Source organism: Condylura cristata, unplaced genomic scaffold (assembly GCF_000260355.1).
Source record: "Condylura cristata isolate star-nosed mole 26May11 unplaced genomic scaffold, ConCri1.0 scaffold00010, whole genome shotgun sequence".
Lineage (NCBI taxonomy): Eukaryota > Metazoa > Chordata > Mammalia > Eulipotyphla > Talpidae > Condylura > Condylura cristata.
The window spans coordinates 49,034,572-49,058,917 of record NW_004567111.1 but is presented as its reverse complement, the minus strand read 5'-3'; the positions used below and the strand labels follow the sequence as shown (position 1 = coordinate 49,058,917).

Below are 24,346 nucleotides of genomic sequence, written 5' to 3'. Positions count from 1 at the left end.
TGGGCCTACATTAAGGCCTCCACCTTTTCTAGGGTAAGACGTGGAAATAAAACATTTGAAATAACCGAAATAACCCAGAATGATGATTTAGGGTGACCCTATTAACTTTTATATAACATTAATTTTAATCTGGCATTTCAGCAGATTTTTAGATGTACAATCAACAGCATTTCCCCTCTGGCTCCTAAATGTAGTCCAGGTATGATTCTTGGAACCAGAGCAGTAAGGTGTGCTTGAAAAGCAATAGCACCCTTTGTACTAATGGATTTATTAGCTCTGTTTGTGGACCTTTTCCTACGATCCTGACATAGAGATTGAAGCTATATTTTGCAGATGCTTCGTGGTATGCACCATGACTGTTCCAAGACATTCAGCTAAAGTGACAAGGAATAATAGAATTTAAAAACTAGATGGTTGGCTTGTCTTCCAGAAGGAACTGCATGTCATGAAGGTTAAGTGATATGTTTCCGATCATACAGTTGGTGAACTGTACAGCCAGAACTAGAATCCAGGATTCTCCAACAAAACATACAGCTTTCCCCCTTGCATGCATTCCTTATCTTTAAAATGGATTTTATCCATTTTCTAGAATCCAGGAAAACATATAGATTATATTGTGTAATGTAAGAGTTAAACATTCACAAAAAATAGATGCTATGTTTAATGGTACATAATTAATTTAAGGCATTAAATTTTGTAAAACAACAATAAAATGACCATAACATAAAATATCTGGAAAGCTATTTTTATTATTTGTAGCTGCAATAAAAAATCCTCATACACAATTCAAATAGGTAAATAAATGAGAATTTTCCAAGCGTATGAACCCACCTTGAAGTTCGGCTTCTGGTGGGCTGCCAATACCATCATTCCACAAGATGGCAGTGTCATACACAAAAGTGAGGCGAAGCTCTGATTTCAAGTCAAAATGCTGCCAGCCTCCTACCCCGACAGGAGAATGGAACACGTAGGAGACATAGAGAGGGACTCGAAGGGTCACGTAGGATTGCACTAAGTTTAGGACCTGAAACAATACAATAACATCTATCAACATAATTCAGCAATGTTAATTAAATGAACCTAATTTTGTACAAGCCATTTTTCCTCTCATTTAACAAAAGATTTTGAGTTGTCCCCTCATTTAATTTGGGAACAATTAAGTAGTTGTTATAATATCACCTTCCTTTGCAAATAAACTGCATTTATACTTCAATGAATGTTTTAGTTTTATAGAAGATTTACTAAGATATAGTCACTACCAACTAGGTGTACTCACTTAGTGAAAGTGGACTTACTGATGGTTTTTAATATATTCAGGGAGTTGTATTGCTTTCAGATCAGTCAGTGTTAGGGCATTTTCAACACCTTCTTTCTATTAGTATGTATTTGTCCATTGTGAATATTTCATATAAATGGAATCACACAATATGTGATCTCGGGATGGACTTCTTTCAATTAGCATAATATTTTCAAGGTATATCCATAGCGTACCATTTTCTAATACTTTTATTACTGAAGAGCATCCAACTGTAATCACATACCACATTTTATGTAGCCATTCATCACTTAAACACTGGGGGGCTCTCCCAGGTGGTATAACAGGTTAAAGCACCATATTATGAAGCTCTCCGAAGCCACTGCAGCACGAGCTCAATCCCTGGCAGCCCTGGAGCTGAACCACGTGGGTGGCAGACTTTTCCTGACCTACCCGCTGTTCCCCTCAACAGAGTAACTCATCAATCTGCCTGTTCTGCTCCCCACTGTGTCTCTGGTGAAGCCTCTCACCCACCATACCACTGGCCTGTATCCCAGTTCTGTAAGCATAAATAAATAAATCTTAAAAAAAAAAAAAAGAACACTGGAGTTGTTTTCTAAATTATTAGTTAATTAGGAAGATAATTCTAAATTATTTGTAGAGTAAGATGAAGTTAAGCAGGAAAAATCTGGAAGCAAATGTGATATTGAAGATGTCTCAAGAACATTTAGTTGAAGTGTCTTGCTTTAAAATAGCTCTTTTAAAACCCAACAAAACATCAGACAAAGACAAAGCTTTGAAAGCTGACCATAGGTCTGAGTCATTTAGGAAATGAGAAGGGGTGAAAGGGGGAGAGGGGAGGACCAGCAAAGGGCTATGGTGGAGGACTGTGGGTGCTCTGGTGGTGGGAGAGGTAGAGTGACCATACCTGAGAAGAGAAATCTTATATTGTCAAAAAATTAATAAGGATGTAAGAGAATGGTATACTTCATTAAAGAGATAATTGGGGAGGGCCCTCCCTGATGGCACAGCGGGTTAAAGCACAGCACTAAGAAGCCACTTCAGCATGAGTTCGATCCCTGCCCCGGAGGTGATCTACATGGCATGGCAGACCTCTTTTGACCCACCTGCTGCTCCCCTTTGTCATTTGGCCTATTCTGCTCCCCACTCTGTCTCTGGTGAATCCTTTCACTGCCTCTGCCTGTACCCCAGTTCTATATGCATAAATAAATAAATCTTAAAAAAAAATATGTGGCGAAATAATCAGGTTCTTCACATAGCTAATGGAGATGTTTACATCTCAGCTATGGTGCTAGGTACACAGTAAAAACTATTCAGTAGCTTTCTCTCCTCCATAATCTCATTTATATGCATGTGTGAATGCATAGATGGCTGGATGAATACGAGATGGTCAGAGGGAAAGAGGCAAATTAACACTGAAAGAAATAAAGCAAATTCTTTAAGCTTTTTGAGCAAACCTGCCAATATCAAAACACAGCCTTTGGCCCATACTTTTTCTACTCTCTCATACTCCATCAGCACATTCCAAACAAAGCTGATGTTGGTTCAAAAATCACCTAACAAAAGTTGAGAGCAGGCTGGGGAGGCAGGGAAGCACCACACCTCACACAGGAATCTGTACACATACACTACGCCCTATATGACTAATGATCTGTTCTCTTTAGCCTAAAACTTCTGCTTTGAACTGGGGTTGCTGCCCCCTGACCCCCAAGGGGTGCTGGACATTGATGCCCTCAGAAATTAAGCAAGCTCAGGAGGCTAAGATGTACTGAGGCCAAGATGATTTGAATAACTAAGCCTCGGAGCTGAACATAACAGATACCAGAAATATTAACTGTTCTGATAAACTGACTCTCTTAAGACCATCTTTGTTTGATTCAATATAAGAAGGACAGCTTGAGATGAGAAGTCCGAACAGTTTCTTCAGGGTGATACGCTTTCAGATCACTGACCAGCATTCTAAATAAAAGCACTTCTTATCGATTCAATTCCTGTTTCTGTTCATTATCACCTGTAGTGACAGGCATAAGGACCCAGCTTTTCCAGTAACAACTTTATCATATTAACTCTTCAATTTTGCAGAATATTGAGGTAAATACAACTATCTTCTCGCATCCAGTAGAAAACAGACCTACATCAGATCACACTCCTTTGAATTTCCAGGTAGGCTTTCTAATACCGTTCTAGTTCTTCCACACACTGAGCTAGCAATGGGAATCATCTATATGTGTTAGGGAATACTTTAAATCCTAGCTACGACTTATCACTTTAACATGCACTTAAATGGATCATCAAATCACAAGAATGACGTGAATCTCCAACAAAATATATAAAAAGAAAACCACCAATCTAGCACATCATTTGTGAGTAGCTATCACCCCTCATTATCTTCCTTCCTGGCCAGCAGGTGAAGGACCCTGCAATTAGAGTCCTTGGAGACAATATTTCATAAGGATGGATAGAGTGCAATCAGTGAGTAACTGATCTTGATGTGCATTTTTAAAAAGATTTATTTATTTATCCATACAGAACTGGGGTACAGGCCAGAGGTGCGGGGGGTGAGAGGGTTCACCAGAGACACTGAGGAACAGAACAGGCAGATCGTCGAAGTACACTGCTGAGGGGAGCAGCGGGTGGGTCAGGGGAGGTCTGCCATGCCATGTGGGTCACCACTGAGGCCGGGGATTGAACTTTCACTGAAGTGGTTGTGGCCAGCTTGCAGTTCTGCGTCCTAACCCATTGCGCCAGCAGGGAGGGGCTGTGCTTTTTTTGACACTGACAGTCAATTCCTATGCCATTGGTATTACGATTAATATTTCACCCTGTGAGATATCATGTAGGCATCAAAACCCAGAAGAACTGGCAGCAGCCAGGACCACCTGTGCCTATGCAGGTGCTTCTTGTTGCCAACTCTCTTCCTCCGCAGGGCAGCAGCCTCCTGCCTGCCCATGACCTGCACCTGCCGGGGCTTCTCTTCACTGCCCTCCCTCAGCAGAGGTAGCTCTCCCCAAGGCTGCCTGCCTGCAAACCATGCAGGCCTCTCTAAACCTGTCCCTTCCAGGGTGGCTCTTTTTGCCTTCCTGTGTCTAGGTAAGTGTCTTTTACTTTTTTGTCCTTTTCCCTAATAAACCTGTTCTTTAAATATAAAAAAAAAAAAAAATCAGAAGAATTTTCCTGGTGCTGGGAGAATATAGCGAGTTAAAAAGCAACATGTTATGTGACAAAAATACTACTGTACTGCTTTTATTAAAAATGGATACATATATTAAAAAGAGATTAGAAAATATGTCTGTATAAAGGGGTAATGGGAAAATGAGTGAGCTGCTTATTCTTTTTCTGCACATTTTTAGTTTCCTACTTTTCCATGTGGATGTCATTACTTTCAATTAAAAAGTGAGCCACTGGCCCTCCCTGGTGACGCAGCGGGTTAAAGCACAGCACTGAGAAACTAAAGCCACTTCCGCATGAGTTCGATTCCCGCCTGCCTCGGAGGTGACCACATGGCTTGGCAGACCTCTCCTGACCCGCCCGCTGCTCTCCTCAGCAGTGTACTTCGTCGATCTGCCTGTTCTGCTCCCCACTCTGTCTCTGGTGAAGCCTCTCACCGCCCCTGGGCCTCTGGCCTATACCCCAGTTCTGTATGTACAAATAAATAAATCTTTAAAAAAAAAAAAAGTGAGCCACTTTGTTTAAAACGCTAATTGATAAATTTCACAAAATAGAAAGCAACATATTTCATGAAAATATTTTAGACTCTTCATGCTACTTTTTTTTTTTTTAAAGATTTATTTATTTATTCATACAGAACGTGCAGGAGCAGTGAGAGGATTCACCAGAGACAGATTGGGGAGCAGAACAGTCTGACTAAGTACACTGCTGAGGTGAGCAGCAGGTGGGTCAAGAGAGGTCTGCTGTGCCACGTGGATCACCCCCAGGCAGGGGGATTGAACTTGCACTGAAGTGGCTGTGCTAGCTTGCAGTGCTGTGTCCTAACTCGTTGCACCACCAGGGAGGGCCTCTTAATGCTATTTCTTAAAAAATTATTTAGAATGACTTGTATGCCAAAAAAAAGCAAACCAGTATCCTAAGTGTAAAATAAAGTAACAGGGAGGGATGGCTTCTAAAGTATATTCCTGCCCCAAAGTTCCATGTTTCTAATTCAAACACATCATTAAGAAAAATTACTCACTGAACTGTGCAACAAAGGAAAAACTTTAACTTTTCCAAAAGCAAACTCTTTTTCTCAAAATACACTATAATTTCATATTCCAAGTGAAAACTGGAATTAGGTTGCATTTCTGCAGCTTATTCAAGCCCCTCAATTGCTGATACCAGTAGCTATTTACCTCACAAGGAAAGAGTTAAGATTCTGATTTTGCAGTATAAACAGTCAGTTTGGCAAGATATAGAATGAACTAAGGAGTTTTATTTTTAAAAGAATTCATTTATCGTTTTAAAAGGTTTATTTATTTATGCATGTAAGAACTAGGGTAAAGGCCAGGGGTACAAGGGGTGAAAGGATTCACCAGAGACAGAGTGGGGAGAAGAACAGGCAGATTAACTGAAATACATTGCTGAGGGGAGCAGCGGGTGGGTCAGGAGAGGTCTGCTGCACCATGTGGGTCAGCTTCCTGGCTGGGGAACTAACTTGTGCTGTAGTGGCTGTGGATAGCTTTATATTGCTATGCTTTAACCTACTGTGCCACCAGGAGGGCCCCCAAGAAGTTATTTTATAAGAAGAAATAAAAAATATCCAAGTTGAAAAGACTCCATTTCACTTAGTGAGTAAATATGCACTGAGTAAGGTCACAAAAGCAGAAGTCATCTTAATAAAATTTCTTAATAAAATTTCATTGTTGCTAACACCCTGGATATTCCAGGTGATTTCTTCAGTTCTGCAATTCTTTCTTGTAAGTTAAATAATCTGACTACGGAGGTTGGGAAACAATCCTTTCAGAGTGTGTTAGAAATAGCTCTTCAATCACAAAGAAAAATGCAAGAACTTGGCAATATTTCCTCACAGAAGCTCTAGCTAGTAAGAACATTTGGAGGAAAAAATCATTTCATCATCATGTTCCTGGAAGAAGCAATTATCAGGTGGTAAATTTTATTTGCACAGTTATTATCTTGATTTAAGGTGCCAAGTCTATAAAAAGACCAGAAGAGCGAAAGTAGCACCTATTAGCTGCATGGCCAGGGCTGTGGAATTGGCAGAGGACACACAGACCTCAAGCAGTGCTGGCCTGCTCGGGGACTGTGAGTAGTGGGATGGGCTATTAAACCTGAAGCTTCCTGGAGCACATTTAGTTACATCTTTGTCTGTTTTCCTTGCCTACATGCAGAAATATAAAAGCTTGTTAAATTCTTATCAAATTCGCAAGTACAACAGAATGTGTTCATTAAGCATTTGGGTTGCTTTCTCCCAATGCTGTCTTGTGAAACACGTTTTCATTTACATCTGATCTGCCCATACTCAGTGAAGCTGTAGACTACGGGGCTTGAGGTGGATTTGCTTGATTTTATCAGTCTTGTGGGTAGATGTTACTTGGCACATTTTTTTTTTTTTTCAATGGCTGCTAGGCAGAATCCTTGAATCAAAAACAGAGGGAACAATGCATCTGCTTTTCTTGCAGTTGCACTGATGACCATATCTGTTCCTACAAGCAAGCCATTAAATGGCATTCAATTCACTAAATTAATTCCTCACATAAATATCATGAGGTATTTGAGCACATAGGCTTGTAAACAGTATGAGCTTAGATAAGGTAGTTGAATTGGCTTTGTTTCAGCTCTAAAAGTAGGCAAAATTAGTATTTGTCTCATTGTGACAGAATTCCTGAAAATATATCAAGTACTTAGGAGAATTTCAGACATAATAAGCATTAATGTTAGTTATTATTATGGTTATTACTCCTATAACTAGATAATTTTCTTTCTAAGACCCAAAACTAAAGGGATAAAATTAGGAAAATAATCAAAGGAACTGTGAATTTACTCCCCTGAATCAATTACAGTGCTGTAAACCATGTTACCCCCCCCCCAAAAAAAGGGATAGTATCTCAAAAGGTCAAATTTCTATTATAATTCATATTTTCTTTTTATTTTTAAGATTTTTTATTTATGCATACAGAACTAGGGTACAGGTCAGAGGTGCAGGGGTGGTGAGAGGATTCATCAGAGACAGAGTGGGGAGCAGAACAGGCAGATCGATGAAGTACACTGCTGAGGGGAGCAGCAGGCGGGTCAGGAGAGGTCTGCTGTGCCATGTGGATCACCTGGGGGCAGGGATCGAACTCATGCGGAAGTGGCTTTAGTTTCTCAGTGCTGTGCATTGACCTGCTGCACCACCAGGGAGGGCTCAATTCATACTTTATTTTCTCTTAGCTATATTAGAATATTGTGGCAGGAGGCCAGGGGTAAAGTGTATAGGAGAACCTCAGTAGGAAGAAGAAAGTAGTTTCACCCAAGGGTGAAAGTGGGGGAAGGAGCTTTACCCTAAGAGAGTGAGCAATGTACTTTATTAAATTATATTGCCATTTGGTTTATTCTAAGGCTTTAAGAATTTTATATCAAGATCCTGAAATTTCAGTGATTAACACTGCATCTGGTCATCTGTGATGTTCATCATCAGCACCATGCTATTAAATTTCTATTAAACTCTAAAAGTAGAAAACTCCTTTCAGAAGAAGCTAGAATAAGCAGGCCATTTCGTTTAAGAACTGACTGTTGGTTTATACTCAGACCCCTCTCTCCCTATGCCTAGTATTAGGTAACAAGCCTTTCAAGCAGGAGAAATGTAACTGAAACCTTCAGTTGCCAGTTTTCATTTCATGGAGTAGAACCATTAGCAGTGCAATTGCAGAGTAGTTATTTTTTTTCCTAGCTAGCAGTATAGTAATAGGGAAAAAAATAATAATAACAAAAAAATCCCCTCTGAGCTCATCGAATTAAATAAAGGAATGGTTATAAAAATAATACCAACGAAGCATGTGTTATAATATGATTTCACTGGAGAAATGAACAGATAAGTGTGCAAGGTTTGCATTCAAAATTCCCGTGATATGGGCCTTCCCTGGTGATCAAAGTGTTAAAGTGCAACACATAAAACTATCCATCACTGCTGCAGCACAAGTGTTACATCCCTGTTCGATCCCTGGTCAGGCAAGTGGCCCACAGGGTACAGCAGACCTTTCCTGTGTTGCCCACTGCTCCCCTCAGCAGTGTATTTCTGTCAGTTCTGCTCCACACTCTGTCTCTGATGAGTCCTCTCACCACCCCACTCTTGTACCTCTGGCCTGTATTTCAGCTTTTGTATGCAAAAATAAATCTTTAAATAAAAAATAAAAACAAACAAAAAAAATTCCCCACAATAAACTGGGGTAAGTGGACATATGTAATAGGATAAGGTTCAAACAAGGTGTGTTGGACTTTTCCTAGAAAAGGCACAAAAGATGGAAAAGTGCTGCCATTTTGCCAAGAAGACAGAAAATGTCCTTGAGGGTGAAAACTGACTCTAACCCCCCATGAGATCTACAAAAAGGCTCATGGTACAGAGTGACGTGAACAAGGAAGTACAAGAACTATAATGTAATCTATTACTACAACCATTTTGGTTGATGCCAACAGGTTCTGGGACTTAGCAAGATCCTAAGAAGAATAATCAGAAAGGAAATAGGAACGACTTAGTCACTGACTGAAAATAGGGTCTGACCCTCCCTGGTGGCACAGTGGGTTAGGACACAGCCCTGCAAGCTAGCGGCAGCCACTTCAGTGCAAGTTTGATCTCCAGTCCCAGAGGTGATCCACAAGGCACAGCAGACCTCTCTTGACCTGCCCACTGCTCCCCTCAGCAGTGTACTTCATCAATCTGCCTATTCTGCTCCCCATTTTGTCTCTGGTGAAGCCTCTCACCACCCCTGCACCTCTGGCCTGTACCCCAGTTCTATATGCATAAATAAAGAAATCTTTAAAAAAAAAAAGAAGAATAGGGTCTGTAAGGAAGATTTAAAGGGACCAGAGATACTTGATTTATGAAGGCAAAGACTGAGTTAGATTTAAAAGGAGTCTTCACTTTTTATTCTGGGCATAGGATTTTTTTCCCACGTATCTTTCAGGTGGTAAGGACAGGCTGAGGGACCTTTTAAGCAACTTGTTTAAGAACACATAGTTAGAAAACATCAGAGTCAAATTAAGTCAGCGTGTGCATGATTCCAAAACCCAGATTCTTCCCACCATTCCACAGTGTCTTTCTCTTGGTGGTTTGCTTGGGAATTTTACTAAGCTGTGCAAGTTTCTGAATAGTTTGCTGCTGAGGAGGTGGTGGTGAAGACTATGTCTCACTACCTTGAAACCAATAGTTCGCCAGACACATCAAAGGGCTGCCCCATCCACATGAATACCAGCTGAAGGTCATGCTTCACTGCTTCACTGTGGGACTAAACTGAGAGTGAGTGACCATCTACCATTCTCTTGCTACTACTTGCTTTATCTTCTTTTATTTTTTATTTATTTATTTTTTTTAAAAAGATTTATTGATTTATTCATACAGAACTGGGGTACAGACCAGAGATGTGGAAGATGAGAGGATTCACCAGAGACAGAGTGGGGAGCAGAACAGGCAGATCGACAAAGTACACTGCTGAGGGGAGCAGTGGGCGGGTCAGGAGAGGTCTGCCACGCCATGTGGATCTCCCCCTGGGGCAGGCGGGGATCGAACTCATGCAGGAGTGGCTTAAGCTTCTTAGTGCAGTGCTTTAACCCTCTGCGCCATCTTCTTTTACTTTAAGGCACAGAAAACAATCATCCCATCTTGGCTAACTCTTGAAAGACATAATATATTCTGGGTACCATTCAATGTTGTATTTAGTCCAGGATAGAGTACAAATTTTAGTACAAATATTCATTACAATTCTAACCTACACCCTGCATGTTTTAGATTATTGTAACTATCAGTGGAAACCTTGATTCTTGGTCATTTAAAGTGTGATGATGATGAAGTGTGTGTGTGTATGTCTATTCATATGTAGAATCTGTATAGTATGAAAAGAAGCCAGAAATTGTAAAGCAGAAATAACAAGATTTTTTTTAAAGGTTTATTTATTTATTCATACAGGCCAGAGATGTGGAGGGTGAGAGGATTCACCAGGGACAGAGTGGGGAGCAGAACAGGCAGATCTACGAAGTACACTGCTGAGGGGAGCAGTGGGCAGGTCAGGAGAGGTCTGCCACGCCATGTGGTCACCTCCGGGGCAGGCGGGAATCGAACTCATGAGGAAGTGTCTTTTAGATTCTCAGTGCGGTGCTTTAACCCGCTGTGCCACCAGGGAGGGCCAGAAATAACAAGATTTTAATGGAAATAATTTTGTCTGTTAGTGATAAAGAAATGAAACAGAGAGCGAAGAAAATGTGAGACAAGCAGAAGTTGCAGATGGAAGGAGGAAAAAAGATTAAAAAGTAAGGTGATGGAGAAGAAAGATAGTGAAGAGGAGGAAAAGCTAGACTGACCTACAGCACCATCTTGCCTTACGTGAGGTAGGCTATGATGTGTCACAGGCTTCTATGCCAACACACAGAAATGTAGATTTCAAAATAAATTAGTATTTGATTTTTTTTATATCGAAATAGATTTAAAGCATTACCAAAAAGAAAGGTACATATAATTGACACGTGGTTGCAGAAAGAGACATGGATTTTCACACCCCGCCCCCCCCCCCCCCCAAGTTACCCGGTCCTCCTTCCTTTTGCCCAATGACCTGAATCCCAAGTGGAAGACTGGAGTTGGGATTTAATTCAAACCTACATAATTAAACAAAAATCAATGAGTTTATCCAGTGACCAAATGTTCAAAAAATGTTCAAAAATCTACCTGACCATCGGTCCCAACGGAGCCTCCACAGTCAGTAAGCAGTTCTGACATATCGTAGTAGCTCACAAACTCCCACAGACAGGCCTCCAGGTTAAGGTTTCGGTAGAAGCGCAGGGTGCTGGCACCTCTGATGGACGAGCTGTACTGGTAAGGATATGTTTCTCCTATGATCTCTGGGTTTCTGGTCGCATCAGTCAAGAAGCCATGGTGGGTCTTCACTTCAGTGTAATCCAGAAGGTTGGAGCACTTGTGGTTTCCAACTCGTGTGCCGTCGGGACTGAGGGTGAGCTCAAAGTTGGAAAGTTCCTTAGTGGAGATGACAGGAAGCATGCCTAGGAGGAATTGGAATCATGAGTGCCAGGCTCACCAACAGCAAAGGGCTAAGAGTACTTGGTACATTATCTCTTGCACAGCAATTACTGTACAGTGCTGTTTAGTATTGATTATCAAAGCCCTGTTCACAGACTCCTGGGGTTCCCAGGAATCTTTCAGGAAATCCATGACACTAAAGTTATTTGCATCATGATACGAGATAGTATTTGACTTTTGATTTCTTTGGCTACAATACATCATAGATTACAGTCGATTGGATCCAGGAGCAGATATAGGAATACAGGTTTCTTTTATTAAACTGGAGATATTTATAGCTGAATATTGAAATATTTAATAATATTTTCAAAAGAACAATGCTATTCACATAAATTATTTGTTTATAAATTAAAGTTCTTCTTAAATCTGTTTTTCATGTTAATGTATAATAAATATTTTCTTGTTATTTTAAAATAAATGAAAACCTTATATTTAACAATTCCTCAGTTTTAAAGTTCAGTTGACATACTTAAATATATCCCATAAAAACAAAGATTCTTGAAGCCCTAAATAATGTTAAGGGTGTCCTAAGGCCAAAATTTGAAAACTTCTATGATCTAATATAGAGTAAGGGTTGGCAAACAGCTTCTGTAAAGGGCCCAACTGCAAATATTTTAGGATTTGTGGGCCATAAGATCTCACTGCTTCAACTGCTTAATGCTGCCATTGTAGATAGTAGATTACCATCAATGAAAGACAAAGGAATTAATTTGTGTGTCACAGACTTCATCTTGACTAGTCTAAGACTATCATATAGTTATCATGTGTCATGAGATAGTCTTCTTGAAGAATTTCCCAATCATTAAACAAATGTAAGAATCATTCTTAATCTGCAGACCATGGATAGGCAAGGAGGGGATTTTCCATAAGTCATAGTTTGTGGAACCTTGGCATAAACAATGCATCAAAATAGCTATGAAAGATGCTTTCCCCTTTCCATCCCCTTTTGAGATTTTCCCAGAGCAAAACTTCACACAAAAGAACCCTTGCAGAACTCAGGCTAGTGAATGACATGCAAAGTCAAGCCTTAGGAGCAGCACAGGGGATCAGTCTTTCTACAGGGGAAGGTTTTATAGGTCTGTTTTTCTGACAGGTTCCTGCTAAGCCCTTTGTAATGCCAATTCTCACCTCTAGAGTAGGAAGGTCAAAGTTAAGATCTGCATTGAACTTTAACAACTGCAGATCATTGTTACATCTACCTCCCACTAATACAAGTCCAGGCCTGAAATAAGCAAAGCAGAATTATACTTTTTCTGAAGGGAATGGATTCTACCTTCTAGTTCCCCATGTTTCCTCTTCCTTAGCTACTTAAAATATGACTAACATGTCAAATAATAAATTAATATTAATGATTTACTTCAAGTACACAGTGCCTGGAGGGGATAAACTTGAAAATTCTTGTATATGTGGAGAAATGTTTATACAATGTGGATAAGGCTATTGACTCACCAATTCTGGCCACACTTTCTTAAGCAGAGAAAATAAGCACAGAACTTTGAGTTATAGTTTTAATTTTATTTCAATGCCAAGGAAATATTTAAGTCATTACAGTTAATATTAGCAAGTATTTATAAAATTCTAGCTATGAAATAGCAAATAAATGTTGATGGTAAGTATCAAGAGACCAAAATATTTACTGCCAGTCCAAATTCAAGAGTTTTGAAGACACATCTGTGCATTAACCAAAGTTTTGTTTCACTGTGTCTAAACTTATTAAATTTTAAATAATGTTTGAATTGTATGAAATTAAAAAAAAAAAACCAGAATCACTTGAAAGAAGCAGAAGGACTTAAATTCAAATTACTGTATTACTTGAATTATGCACTTACCATATATTTCATTATTCAGGTTATTCACTAAAATGAACCAGATAAGGAGCCCAAACCACTTCCATGGTTTTGTTCACCCCATCACCTACCATCGATGTGAGGCATTGTGACAGTGAGTTTGATAAGGTTTGTGTGTTCTGGGTCCTCGGTGCCAGTGTAACGCAACTTGGCTGAGAAAGGCTCAGCTCCCACAATCCCTGGCACCCGGGGCTGACAAAGACCTGGAGAAAAAAAAATAAACATATCTATGCTAAAAGAACAGAAAACACTAAAATATTTTTGAAAGAGAAACTATTACTTTTCTCTGTACTGTATACTTCTCTGTGTTCTAAGACATTATTAGGAAAGGAAAACATAAGGAAGTAAAGACAGTGGAAGAAGTAATCACAGCAGACTGTGGCTACTTCTTAACAGTTAAGACCTTTTCCCAAAGTTCATAAACACATTAATTTGAAAGGAAACTTACACTCCTTTGTTTATTGCAGCACCATTTAAATACACCTAGGATATGGAAAACAAACTAAATGTCCCAAACCAGATGACTGAATCAAGATGTGATATATACAGCCAATGGAATACTACTTAGCAATCAAAAATGATAAATGAAAGCCATTTGTAATAATATGAAAGGAGTGAGAAGGGATTATGATCAGTGAAATAAGTCAGAAGGAGAAATAAAAATGTTCCTCCTCGGGCCCTCCCTGGTGGCGCAGCGGGTTAGAGCACTGCACTGAGAAACTGAAGCCACTTCCGCATGAGTTCGATCCCCACCTGCCCCGGAGGCGACCACATGGCGCGGCAGACCTCTCCTGACCCGCCCGCTGCTCCCCTCAGCAGTGTACTTCGTCCATCTGCCTGTTCTGCTCCCCACTCTGTCTCTGGTGAATCTTCTCACCCTCCGCAACTCTGGTCTGTACCCCAGTTCTGTACGAATAAATAAATCTTTAAAAAAAAAAAAAATGTTCCTCCTCACTTATGGGAGGAATGTAGGGGAACCACACAAGGGATCAGGCATAAAAAAAAGTCAAAATAGCAGGCAAACTATAAATCAGAGACATTTTGTAGGGGGCAGGGAGGAGAGGGAACAAAAAAGGGGAGGGAAGAGCACAAGAGACTCTGGTGATGGTTCATGGATGTCATGGTGGTGAGAATTTTATGGAGTGTTTCCCTTGGACCAGATGTGAGCCAAGTGACACAAGATTACACCTGAGGAGAAATCAAACTTGTACAAAAATGAACACTGATGTAAAAATTCATTAAAAAAAATTTTGAGTATTTTGTAAAGTCTGAGAAAAAGTAGTATTCGATTTCTGTGATGTCATATGTGCTAGATAGTCTTGGTTCTGATCATATCACAAAATTGTCTTCATATAAAGTGTGAGCAGGCATAGTAAAATGACTAAATATAGTAAAAATGATTGAAACTGATAGGATAGAAAATAATGAAGTAAACTGAATGTTTATCCTACAATAAGATACTTACGACTAGTTATGGAATATATACTACTTCCAAGCAAATAAAATTAAAGTGTACTTAATTTTAAAATAAATAGTAAATCTTAGCCAGAGAACAAATATATATGGTAAAATTTTCTCTATTTTTTACAGTATGTTTATTACAAATTACAACTTATACATAGTGACAAAAATATACTGAGACTTACACATTCACATAGTGATATATATTGATATAAAATTATCACTTTATATCTAGTCTCTATCATCTATCTTATCTACCTATTTAATCTGTCAATTTATCTATCTCTTTGAATTGCAAGAATGTTTACATGAAAATATTTCTCCAATGTTTGCTTTTCAGAGAATTGCTGTTTTTATTTTAATATCATGGAAGCAACCAAGATAATTTCAGGAAAACTTGACAATTTAGTTTCTATTTGTACAAACCAGAGAAAATGGACATGTATTTACTAGAATAACAATAAAATCAAAGGCAGATCTCAGTACCTGATTTGAGTGTCTTACAAATGAGGGGGAATCATTTTAAAGGATTGATTACTTTCTTGGGGAGGAGGATATTAACATAGTTGTTTTTAAGAGAAACTAAAATCACATATTTTAATCCTAATGCTTTGTTATTATCGTAAATAATGACCAGAGATGGTAAATTTAACTTTTCTTTATGGGACAAATGTACTTCTGAATCATTGTATGAAACTGAAAATTTCAGAAATGGAGTCTTCTAGACTATTTAATAAATCTAGTTGAAAAGTTCTTCTACAAAATGAATTGTTTGTAATGTGAATTTTCTCTGTTTTCAGCTGGTTTCCATCCAACCAGATGCTCTTCTCCAATATTTCTGAGCTCTGGTCCTGAACACAACCTCCCTTGTGATATAAGTTTGGGCACATATACATAGTTCTTCTGGACTGACCTTCTCTAACTCCAGTAAACTCCTGCTCCTCCAATGACCAAGTAGAAATGCTTTTGGCATAACATATGAGCCACACTTCCATTCCTTTCTGCTTCATCTCCTAATTCCAGTCTTCTCTAAACATGCTTCCCATTTCTCTGTTTGTAATTCTCAGAATGTTCCATGAATTTTTTTAACCCTCTGCTGTTTTCAAGGTTCAGCTTTAGAACCTCCTCTTTGATGAATCCTTCCTGATCCACTCAACATCCAACTAATGACTCCTGTTTTTGCATTTATGTGCTTGTCCAAACTAAAATTTGTGTCCTTGGTTTTAGCTGAATTCCTTAAAGACAGAAATCTTATCTTACTTTTCTTTCTGTCAGTATGAAACACTTAAATGCCAGCCAAAAACCTTGTAGATAACAGATGATCAAAAACATGACATGAGTAAACATGACATGAAAATTTTAATAAAAACAGACTTTTGTTTTTTAAATACTTATAGAATACTGTGGAATATGTGGGACATTTGGATGAATTAATAAACAGAAACAAGACATTTATGATATTCCATGGTTTTCCAGTCATCTTCACATGCGAATGGCAATGCATTACCTTCTTCTCTGCCGATGGTTACAATAGGGCTCATGAGCTCCAGGCCTTCATCGCCATTGGCATTCACAGCTCGAGCTGCACACTGTACTCTGGAGCCAGGCTGAAAGTATATGGAGTCCAGTGTGATCCTCTTGGATGATGTGAAAAAGGTGTCAAAGTCCACTTCTCTCATGGGGCTGGTCACGCCATCAGGGCCAGAGGGAGCACTGATGAGCCATCGGTACCGTGTCAAAGTATCATTGATGTTCTCACTCACACAAATAGAGCCTGTTTTGTCATATTCAGAGTATTTAGGGTTGCAAGCCTATGAAAAGAAATAATAACACCAACTATTTAGGTTCTGCAAATGTATGGAAAACAAAAACAGTTAACTGTCAAAACTATGGTATAGACCAGTATGGAAATCATTCCTCTCAAGCTCTATCATGTTTCACTTCCACTGCTTTTATGTGTCTCTGTGCTACTCATGCAATCTTCAAATTTCTATTCCTAGTCATAACTTTAATGAACTTTAATTTTGCATTTGATACAACTTACTGGATGTTTCTATCTTTGTTGCTGTGAATTACAATGATACTCATTCCATCAACTCCTAAACTCTCAGGATTGGCAAAGTTGTCCTTGTTTTTTCTCTTTCCCTCTTCCTCACATCCTCACACCCTTTGTTCCTCCCCCACACCCTACTCCATTCTCTCATCTTTTCCCAGTGAACCTGTTGGAGGTTCTTTTCAATGTTTTCTAAATTGCCCTCTTCATTCCCATTGCCGGCGCCACCCTTCCACTGGGGCCTTTCTAGTCTGGTGCTGCCATGGTAATGTCCAATGCAACTCCACAGCTCAGGCCATTTGTGGGAGTACACCCTGCTACCCCACAAACTAAGTTCATCTTTCTCACTACAGCATTAAAAGACCTGGCACCAAATGATTAATTAAATAAGCATTTATTGTCTACCTATTATATGTAGGTCATTATGTCAAAGCCACTGAGACATAAAAATCAGTACATACCAGATTTTGCTTATTAGGAGTTTATCATTTAGAGTCAAGAGGAGGTAAGTAAAACAGTAATGCTAAGGGGCCCTTCCTGGTGGCATACTGGGTTTAAAGCACAGCACTGTGAAGTAGCCGCAGCCGATTTAGCACAAGTTTGATCCCCGGCTGGGAGGTGACCTACATGGCGCAGCAGATCTCGCCTGTCTCACCCACTGCTCCCCTCAGCAGTGTATTTCATTAGTCTGTATGTTCTGCTCCCTACTCTGTCTCTGGTGAGTCCTCTCACCACCCCTGTGCTTCTGTCCTCTACCCCAGTTCTGTATGCATAAATAAATAAATCTTTGGAAAATAAACAATAATGATAATATAACATTTTTTTCTCCTTGTTGTTTCTCCAGATGTAACTTTCATGGCAACTGTTTCCTCCAGGGATGATCTTCCCTTATCTGACTCTTACCTTGAACTCTGGAGATTGCCCCTGATGATCCCTTATACGTGACTCCCTCATATGGAGTGGGTTGGGGGGCCCTACAGCTTCACTCCTAGTTTGTATCATTCTCATGATGATCACATCATGCCCGATAGTAGAGTAACAGACTTCTATGCATTCTCCTCTGTCTTCCCTTAAATTCTTTCAGTATAGAGTTCAGAGCGTATTTATCTTTCTATCAGTGACAGACTGAGATAACATGAGATTAACACTGTGTACACATCAGTTAATAAAGCTCTGTTGGATGAAGGAAGAGAAATGGGAACTTTATTTGCTTAATGTTTTATTTTCCTTTCTAAAGTTCAAAGCTTAGACTTTGCAGCATTTTTTCACTTTATCTCCTTCTGAAAAAGCCAATACTATATTGGTTAATGTTTATAGTTATTTGAGGTAATTATTTTATAATTTTCTAAATCTTGTAATTTTCAACTCACTGTGATACAGACGACAGGATAGCCAGACACGGGCCCAGCACTCTCTTTAGCTCTAGAAGTGTCATCATATATCAGCAAGGACACAATTTGAGGGACAGAAGGAAAAGTGACATCTGCCATGCTGTTCATTTCTTCAATATACACAATGGCTTTGGTTACCTAAAAAGAAAAGATTTTTATCACGAACATCGAAATACTAGATTCTCAGGGCTTCTATTGTACAGAACGATACTCATGATGCTTGGCAGGTCCACGGCTCATTATGGTGAAGATGGGTCATGGCCAGGGCTCCTGGACAGCCTCAGGGCTCATGGCATGATTCCACATGACCTTGGCACTCTGGTCACAGACTTGGCCATGGCATAGAGTAGCCTGGTAGATATGTGGCCCATGAAGTACTGGGACTCTAATTTTTTCCTTCAAATTGTAACCACTGTAGCTAGCTCTGTCTTGGGGTTGTGAGATGGAAGATCTATGAAAAAGTCAATTAGTTGGTAGTGGAAAATGTTGAAAGACTCCCTGAGAGAAGGTAGGTCACAGAATAGCATGGGCCATGCTGGGATGGTGCCAGGGAAGGGAAGTTTATATGAGCAGTAAGTTATAAGAAGCCTGAAGCACAGGCAGAGAGAGAGGCTGAGTCATGGACAGAAAAGGAATCTGTGCACATCTGCTCTGAGTCGGTGACAAGAGCACCTTGCTGATAAATTTGCCTTTGCTTCTGAATAACCTCCGGCATCCAACTGTATGTATCACCGTTCCCAAGCCTGTATTTACATGCGTATTCATAAAAGAAGCTTTCACCACTTGAAATGACTAGAGTGAATCTCTATTCCTTGTACTCAAAAAAAGTTTAATTTAACACTCTCAAAAAGCAATAATAAAAGACATATGTCATCAAGATTTATCAAAAGGTATTTTTGTTCATGCTTGAATTTTAAGTATACTCTTTAAAAACAAGGCACTATAGCAGAAAATGCTATGAAGTAGTAAAGATTACAAAGAGATAAAAAATATTTAAAGAAAAAAATCTCCACAATTTGCTCTCAAACAAGAAAACAAATAACAAAATAGAACAAATTTAAGCATAGATACTAACATTGATTTGTTCCTAAAATCATTCCGTTTAAACATTATTTTGGGTTTAAAGTCGAAGATTCTGTGAATTATACTTACCTTAAAGAATATCTGGTTGATACGATCTAAATTTCAAAAGCATAGTAAACAAGCATTAGCACAATGTTTTAGTCACTGAGGCCCAGAAAATGACAATACAAGAAAGAGCAGATAGAATTTTTAAGCATTAACAGCTGGGTTTATGGGTTATAACATATGTTATAATGACTCCTACACTGAATTAAATGCCTTATCTTGGGGCTGTGATGCTGCCTTTTCTCTGGATGTTTTCTCTCAACAAATTCAACTGTTTCTGACTGAAGTGGGAAAGAAGTCAGCTGATGTGGAGCTCAGTCCTTGAGCTTCTACAAACATGATTTTTCAAAGGGAGACAGGAATTTCTTGATTGGAAAGTGGGATGAAATTTATTTAGGAAATGAAAAGGGAATGTGCTCTGGGAAGATAACAAGAGCACAGGGTGATTTGTACACAATTGATTAATTAATTATACACTATTGATGTCTATATGCATTTTCCCTGATAAAATGGTTGTCATGAGTTTGTCAGCACACTGTTCCTTACCTGCGTCTCTGCTATCATGTTCTCATCGGGTTTTAGGTGAACAGTAAAGGCCTCTCTCATCTCTCTTATGCCATCGAAGATTACTTCAATTTCAATAAAGTGCTGGTTTTCTCCCTCCTTAAACTCAATTTCTACAAATGCAAAGTCACAAAGTGAATCTTTTTGTAAGAAACCTTAGTCAACTTATTTTGACAGTAACCCACAATAAGAAATCCAGATTACTGTGAGGTCCCAGAAAGTGTGTATGAGTGTGAATAAAATGGAATGGCTGGTATCATCAATTATTCTTAGCATTGCACTCTATTGCTTTTTATGTTTATCCCAAGAAACATTTTAATTTGTTTACTGACAGTTTGAGAAAATGGTGAATGAAGTGAAGGAAAATCAATAGTTCTAATACTGGGACACAAACAGAAAAACTCAGCTCTCATTTTCCAGGGCTTCTGGACCAACAAGACACAAGTCAAAGAAATTATTAAGTATAAAGAGAATTTACACTTTGTACACAAAATGTAAACAGTAAAGATGTGTATAAAGTTAGTGAATTTTAACATATATCAAAAATATTTTTAAGACTTTTTGTTGATTTTAATCTTACAATCTTAGGAAATTTTTTTTTAGTTAAGTATTTAGGTTCTGTCCTACCTCATGAAAAATAATTGCTTCATTGTCATGAAAACTAAAGCCATTTATAAGAACCTCCCCCCCCCACCCTTTAAAGATTTATTTATTTATGCAGGGGCAGTCAGAGGATTCACCAGAGACAGAGTGGGGAGCAGAACAGGCGGGTCAGGTGAGGTCTGCCACACCCTGTGGGTCACCTCCAGGATGGGGAATCGAACTCGCACTGAAGTGGCTGCTGCTAGCTTGCAGTGCTGCGCTCTAACCTGTTTGCCATCAAGGAGGTCCCTAGAATCCCTTTTCTTAACCATTCATGTCAAAGTTCTGAAAATGTTAACAATTAATTGATTTAGCTGAACTCAAACAAGCAACTGATCACAATATGATACTTGGATAAAGTCTTTTGTTGGTTTCACTATATCTTCTAGAGACTGACTCATGAGAAAAATTAAAGAATGCCCACATAATCCTTCCAATGAGACTAACAGATACTGCTTACCAAGGCAACTTCAACCAGTATAATTCTAAATCCTTTAAAAGTGCCAGAAGAAAATATGTCTCTATCATATTTTTTTTTCTGACTTCTATTTTTCAACTGACAATTATGAAAAAGGTTTTTTTTAAAAAAATGGAGGTAGTTCTGTTTCCAGATAAAACTGTTTTCTGCCTTGGCCCCAGCAAGTTCTTGTACTAGATTACTCTTAGATTTCTGTGACTCTGAGTAAACTTATACTTGTTGCAGAGGATGGAAACAGTTGACCATTTCTGTCCCACTCATTCTGTTTGGCTTGACCTGTGGGACTTTGCATTAATAAATCAGATTCTTATGCTTAAAATTCTGGGGATTTTCTAGGAAAATTGAATTGTGAGTTTTTTTGCATGTTCCTGCCTGATGATAAGCCAGCAGGTAAGGACAGTAAGGTTCTTCTCAGCAGAGAATGGATCTTTTGGCTTCAATGCTCAACATTTTCCTCCAATTTGCCTTGCTTCATTCATTTTAATTGCTTGCCTCAGGCCATTAGCATTCCAGTTTTGCAACCCTCTGGGTTATGCAAATCCAATTTCTAAGAACTTAAAAACTTAATTATGTTATATATTTAAATTATTTTTATCTTACAGTACATTTGCTAGATGACAGTTTTCTTAATCACTTGAGTCTTCACTTTAGGTATTTTTAGCACAAAAAGCGAATTTCAACTTTTACTCTATATTTAATTTTTTTCTGATCATTTGTAAAGGACTGACCTCAAGTTGGGTCATGGAAAGAGAAATTGGAGTTGCAGAACAAATCACTTAAATTTCTATTATAAACACTATGTTGTTAATTATACATTTAGCTTTATTACCATAAATAGCATGTTGACCTGCTATCTAAAAGATATGCAAATTGATTTAATATTATTTAAATTTTTTTCTGACTTAATTTGTCAGTTTACTATATAGTTATAAAACTATTCTGTTGTAACAAAACGAGGTTTTATTTCTTAAAAAATTTTGTTAAAGGTCATATTGTTCATATTTAGAAGGTGCTTCTTTCATATAAAACCTGCTCACTCTAGAAATCATAATTTAGTTTTTGTATTTAGCAGCTGTCATTATTTTCTTTCCTTTTGGGTTTATATATTTCATCTCAAATATTATTCTTTACATGAAGAATAATCTGAGATAAAATTTGAAGCTCTACAGTATATCAAACTTTTACCAAATATGCAAAGTACAAGTGCCTTTGTAAATGATGCTACTTTTTTCTTCATAGTTAGTGTTATTACTGAGTCCATATTATCTATCAGTCACTTGCTAAAATTTTCCTACAAGTTAGGACTACAAGTTAGGAGGTCAAGATGAATGTCTGTCACTCTGTGATCATCAGGAACTAAAATGATTGTTGGGAGTAAAGTGTAGAAAAGTACAGAGTAGATAAGAAAAACTACAAATAAGGCTCTCCCTGGTGGCACAGTAGGTTAAAGCACAGTGCTAGAAGACATCCACAGCTGCTTCAGCACAAGTTCGATTTCCTGCCAAAGAGGTGACCCACATGGCGCAGCAGACCTGATCTGCCCACTGCTTCCCTCAGCAGTATACTTTATCAATCTGCTGGTTCTGCTCCCCACTGTCTTGGGTGAAGCCTCTCACCCCTTGTACCTCTGGCCTATATCCCAGTTCTGTATGCATAAATAAATATATCTTTTTTAAAAACTACAAATAACTTACAAACTTATTTGGCACATCAATTAGTTGCCTTTGTGTGAGCAAATAATCCAGAAAAAGAACTGATTTGTTTTATTGCTATACAAGGTAAAGGAAAAAGGCCACAATTTGAAGGAGAGCATGTATGAAAGTCTCCTGAGACCCAGAGAATTGATGCTTCTGTGGCTGGTATTTTTTTCACTGCTCCTATTATTACATTTTCCAGCTTGAAGCTTTAGATTGTTTGTATTCAATAAACTAAATAGACCTACTTTAACTACTGTGTACATTTTCAATGGAATTGAATAATGTCAGGAATGTCATTACTGTTTATGTCATTAATGTTTGATAGCCACTAATGAAGATAAAATCTACCCAAAGGACACAAAAACATTAATTCAAAAGGACACCTGCACCCCTTTGTTTATCGGAACACAATTTACAGTAGGTAAACTATGGAAACAACCCAGATACCCAAAAATAGATAACTGGACCAATAAGATGTGGTATATTTACACAATGGAATATTACACAGCAATCAAAAAGGATGAACACATGCCCTTCACAGCAACATGGATGTGGCTGGAAGGGTTATGCTCAGAAAAATAAACCAGAAAGAAAAAGAAAAATATAGAATGGTTACACTTATAGGAGGAATGTAGAGAAACAAAAAGGAATCACAGAAAAAATATTAACTATAATAAAGTCAAAATCAAAATCATCAGGCAACTATAAATCAGAAACATTCTGTAGGGGAGGAAGAAGGAAAAGGGCCAGGTGAAGGTTGGGAATAAAAAAAAAGGTCTATAGTGATGGTGCATGGGTAAACTGGTGGTGGGAAATTCATGGGGAAACCATACATTGTACAAAATGAATAATGATATAATAAATGTATTAAAAAATAAACCAACAAAACCTACTGAAAATAAATTAGGCTCAAATAGGACATCTTGCATATCTGTTGATAATTTTCCTAAGTTTCAAAATAAATACCCTGTAAATCAAAAAAGAAAAACTTTGGAAATAAATTCCATTGTGTTTGTTTTTCTGAAGAAGATTAATTTAAAGGAGTATGTCTATTTAGTTGGATAATTTCTCAAGGGCATTTACATTAACATATTAGCACAACCCATGCCTTTGGAGAGGAGCCTGGGCATATCATACCTTCTGACACGGGGTGGTAGTCTTCTCCGGAGATGGCTGAGCCATCCTTGGTGTGGACTCTTACGATGGAAACCTTGGAAGTATCTCCTTGGCGAATCACTGGAATTTTTACCACTGACGACTGTCCTGGTTCTTTGGGTTCACTAATGCTAAATTTAGTTTCTCCAAATTTAATAATTGCCTCTAAAATTGTGGGAAACATAAACAAATAAAAATGTAAAAGGAATAGTTTTTCTTCATGTCTACAATTTTCTTTCCATGTGGTAGGTGTTTACTATCTAGTACAGTCCATTCCTGGGTTCTCTCTGTTCCCTCACCCAATGTTAGGAGAGACCTCGCATGTGTGCCCAACTCTTTACTTGTTACTTAGCCAGCTCCCAGAATGTATCTGCTCTGGGCTCAGTGTGTCTTAAGTTTTATTAGCGTAATCGCCTCGGA

At 38.4% G+C, this 24,346-nt stretch overlaps 1 protein-coding gene across 1 annotated transcript in view; it reads right to left on the bottom strand.

The window, feature by feature from the left end:
• Window positions 1-24,346, bottom strand: part of FREM2 (FRAS1 related extracellular matrix protein 2) — a 160,608-nt gene that overhangs the window by 7,174 nt on the left and 129,088 nt on the right. The window contains exons 10-16 of the mRNA XM_004680334.1: window positions 23,909-24,091; window positions 19,937-20,067; window positions 18,242-18,400; window positions 16,326-16,629; window positions 13,429-13,560; window positions 11,142-11,473; window positions 832-1,024 (exon numbers count right to left, since the gene is read on the bottom strand). Coding sequence (XP_004680391.1) covers window positions 832-1,024; window positions 11,142-11,473; window positions 13,429-13,560; window positions 16,326-16,629; window positions 18,242-18,400; window positions 19,937-20,067; window positions 23,909-24,091 — 1,434 coding nt within the window. The remainder of the gene's footprint in view (window positions 1-831; window positions 1,025-11,141; window positions 11,474-13,428; window positions 13,561-16,325; window positions 16,630-18,241; window positions 18,401-19,936; window positions 20,068-23,908; window positions 24,092-24,346) is intronic.